General features: G+C 50.6%; 1 protein-coding gene across 3 annotated transcripts in view; it reads right to left on the bottom strand.

Annotated features, from left to right (window-relative positions):
- Positions 1–2,818: 2,818 nt before the first annotated feature.
- The window catches only part of EIF4E2 (eukaryotic translation initiation factor 4E family member 2), a 27,721-nt gene continuing 27,157 nt past the window's right edge, over positions 2,819–3,382 (bottom strand). For all 3 annotated transcript variants that reach the window (XR_013333663.1, XM_077757906.1, XM_077757898.1), the window contains one exon: positions 2,819–3,313. Coding sequence is in view for 1 of the 3 variants with exons in the window: in XM_077757906.1 (XP_077614032.1) it covers positions 3,274–3,313 (40 nt within the window). In the remaining 2 variants the exon portion in view is untranslated. The remainder of the gene's footprint in view (positions 3,314–3,382) is intronic.

Consider the following 3,382-nt stretch of genomic DNA (forward strand, 5'->3'; position numbering starts at 1 on the left):
ACGGAGCTCGGCAGCCCTTCCTGCCCACTGGAACTGCCCAGCCGTGGGAGGCCTCAGTGCCGGAGGGAGGAAGGGAAGAGACGTGCTGCCTCCAGGCCCATCAGCCTCACCCCTCTGTGGTGGCGGCGGCGGCAGCGGCGTGGTTCTGGGGTCACCACCTCCGACCCGCTCGGGAGCAGCTGTTGTGCCCCAGCGACACCAGCACCAGGCAAGCAACCTTCCGGAGGCAGCTCTTCCCGGGGTTGCTACTTCCTGATTCTTTCTTGTTACCTTTTCACTCAGCGTCAAAAATTCTGCCCTCTGGTTAACGTGACTTACGTGGGTTCTGTCTTCTATTTGGACCATGACTGACAGACACACGAAGTTTCTATCTATTGAAATGGAGTCCCAAGACTGGATTGTTTTAAATCCTCACCAACAATGACCGAGGCTCTGCAGCATCTCTTTCTCTCTCGCTTTTTCACACGGACACTTGGGGAGGTCTTCAAATTCTAATCCTTCGAATTTCCTTGTTCCAGTATTCCTCACCCAAGTTGAGAATTAAAGTAAACTGTATTTGGATATTAAAATTTTACATTAAGAATATTTTTAGAACACGTGTCAGGGATACTGCACTGTCCGAACTGCCCCACACGTTTTGTTCTGGAATGGACTTAAAAGACCCGCGCCCAAAGAGCAGACTCAGCAGCAACAACCACCAGTGCCCCCGTTTCCCTGCATGAAAGAGTCCACGACTTGGTTCTTGCGGATATTTTCCATTTATTACTGCAGTAGACAATCGCTCTGAAAGTGCAACACTAGATCACTTTGTCACAGCCTCTGCTCCGCCACTGGCAAATTCCTGGAAGTTCATTCTTGGAGCATCGTGGACCACAAGCTTCTCTCTGGGTGGAAAGTTACTGCCACTGCCAAGGTCACAGGGAAAAAACCCAGACACGTGAATAGAGAAGGGTAAAATGAGAAGAGCCCTCGAGAGAAGTAGGGGCCGATTTCAAATGGAAAACCCATCAGGGGGGCCGTGGGACAACAGCCCACCTGCGTTAAGTGGAAGGTGACTCCCCATCTCCGGGCGGGGCAACCTACCATGTTTGTGAGGCTGGCCAGGGTGCACCTTTCCCCCACTTTGTCCCCATAGTAGGTGATGCCATAACCACTGCCGTTGTCGCCGAGGCCCGGGGAGTCAAAAGGAAGTAAAGGACCTCAAGCTACTCTGGAATATAGGTGTTTCGGCTAAACTGACTCTTCAACCTCCCACTAAAAGAAAGCACTGGGCAGAATATCTGGGAAAGGCCTGGGGCCAAGACACTGCCTAAGAGAAATAACTCTTGTTCTGACCAGCACAGCGCCAGCATCTTTTGATGGATAAAGATAACTTTCAAATACTGCAATGCCAAGGAGGAAGGGAAATATGAGCAGCTCTAGAAAACACAAGAGATCAAAGAATCTGAATGAGACCAAAACAAAAACAAAAACAAAACGCAAAAATATGGAACAGACACCCAAGCACTCAGCCTGACAGACCCCTCCCTCATGAACATATCTCACACACACACGCGCGCGCGCACGCTTGCTCGCACACATGTAACAGGTAGATGCCCAAAAGAAGGCAAATCCAAAGGTCTGTTCTCTTTGGAATTCTCATGGCAAATCTGAGTGTGGGCAAAAGTGAAGCCCTTCCTGGGGTCTAGACAAATACTCAGGAGGCAGCCTTTGCTCCCCATTTAGCCAGTGTTGCTCTTCTATTTGCCTGAGCCCTTCACAATGATCTGGGCGCTACAATTCATTCTTCGTACTCCTGGAGTTTAAATCACTGCTAGATCTTCTTATCCGATCTAACTTCACCTGTAACGGAAGCACCGCCCTTTTGGCGCCTGTACTCCCTTCCTTCGGGAACAAGCATCCCGACACAGTGGTAATGAGAGGGTGTTCAGGAGTTGGAAAGTAGAAGAGAATAATATAAATACAATAAGGAAATGCCTGTAACTCTCATAGGACTCCTCTGAGACCAGGTGGCGAAGGCCCTGGCCTTCAAGGACAGGCTTTAGGAGAGGCCTTAATTTAAGGTACTGCAGATCTCTGCTCACAAGAGCCAAGTAAGACAGCGCTCCCTGCAGGCTGCTGGAGGACTCGTACTCAGTACTGATTTCCATCCGAGGTGCTCTTTTCACCTCTCTGACTTCAATCCTTCTGGAGTCGGATGGCCAGGCTTCTCTGATGCCTGACTGGCCGTTTTTAAAGCGTGCTTGCAGCGGCCTACCAGAGGTTTCTGTGTGGGCGTCACGAGCCAGCACGCATTACTAGCACATCTACCAGGTGACAAGGACCGAAAGCAGGCTTCCTCAACCACTGCAGACAGGCAAGGCCATGCAAAGAAAGCCACCCATCACGGCCACCTTTCCTTGAGATGCCCCAGTTTCGGGAATCCTAGAATTTACCATATTAAGTGTTCATACTGGGCAACGGCCAAGCTTTTGCCTCCCTTCCTCAGCGAGGGTCATGCAACAGGCTGGACACGCAGGCCCCGCCCGTCTGGGTTGGGACACTGCCCTCAGCTCCGAACTCCGCGCCTGGAACCGCTACTGCGGGCCGGCTCCTGATCCAGCTGGACTCTGCGCCGGCCTCATTCACCAAGGCGCGCCTTCCAGCTGACTCGGAGCCAGTGTGGCCCACTGGATTCACGTTCTAAGTGCGGCAGTGCCTAAGAAGAAAGGGTCCCACAGGAGGGAAGAACCGAGGGCATAAGGCAGGAGACTATACAAAATCAGTTAACACATTTTCCGAAAATGGTGGGCTTGGGGGAAGAGGGGAGAGAAATAAACAAAATGTCCCAATAATTTAATGGCAGAGCTAGAAGAGAGCATTTATAGCTATTCCGGGACTCTCCAACAGAAAGCTTTTCCTGGATGCACAGACATTCATAATACTGCTACCTCTCAGTCCACAGCTCTGGCTCGCACATGTGGTCACGAGGCCCTTCGTACAGCAGAGGAGAGCACACAGCAAAACCAAAGGCTGAACTCCCTCCCCCCACAGAACCCCATTAAAAAAAAAAGTTTGTCTATTACAAAGTCACGTTTTCTGTTTTTCCGCTTTATAAAGTCAGCGACGCTGGAGGGTGTCTAGCGGAATCCGTCCTCCAGGAATGAGTGCAAAGGGAGCACACGGCTCAGGGTGTCCCTTCAGTGAGCAGATGGAAGGACCGGCTGGAGACCTCCCATCCATTTCGGACAAACACACACATACAGAAAAGGATTATTGCCAGCTTGTGTACTTTCACAATGTGATTTTTGTATTTCGAAAGCTTGAATTGTCCCTGAAAGAAAAAAACGGGAGAAAACAGAGCATTCAATACACATCTTCTATAGGCAGCAGCACACCTACG

The sequence above is a fragment of the Crocuta crocuta genome, unplaced genomic scaffold (assembly GCF_008692635.1).
Source record: "Crocuta crocuta isolate KB4526 unplaced genomic scaffold, BGI_CrCroc_1.0 scaffold290, whole genome shotgun sequence".
In the NCBI taxonomy this organism is placed as follows: Eukaryota; Metazoa; Chordata; class Mammalia; order Carnivora; family Hyaenidae; genus Crocuta; species Crocuta crocuta.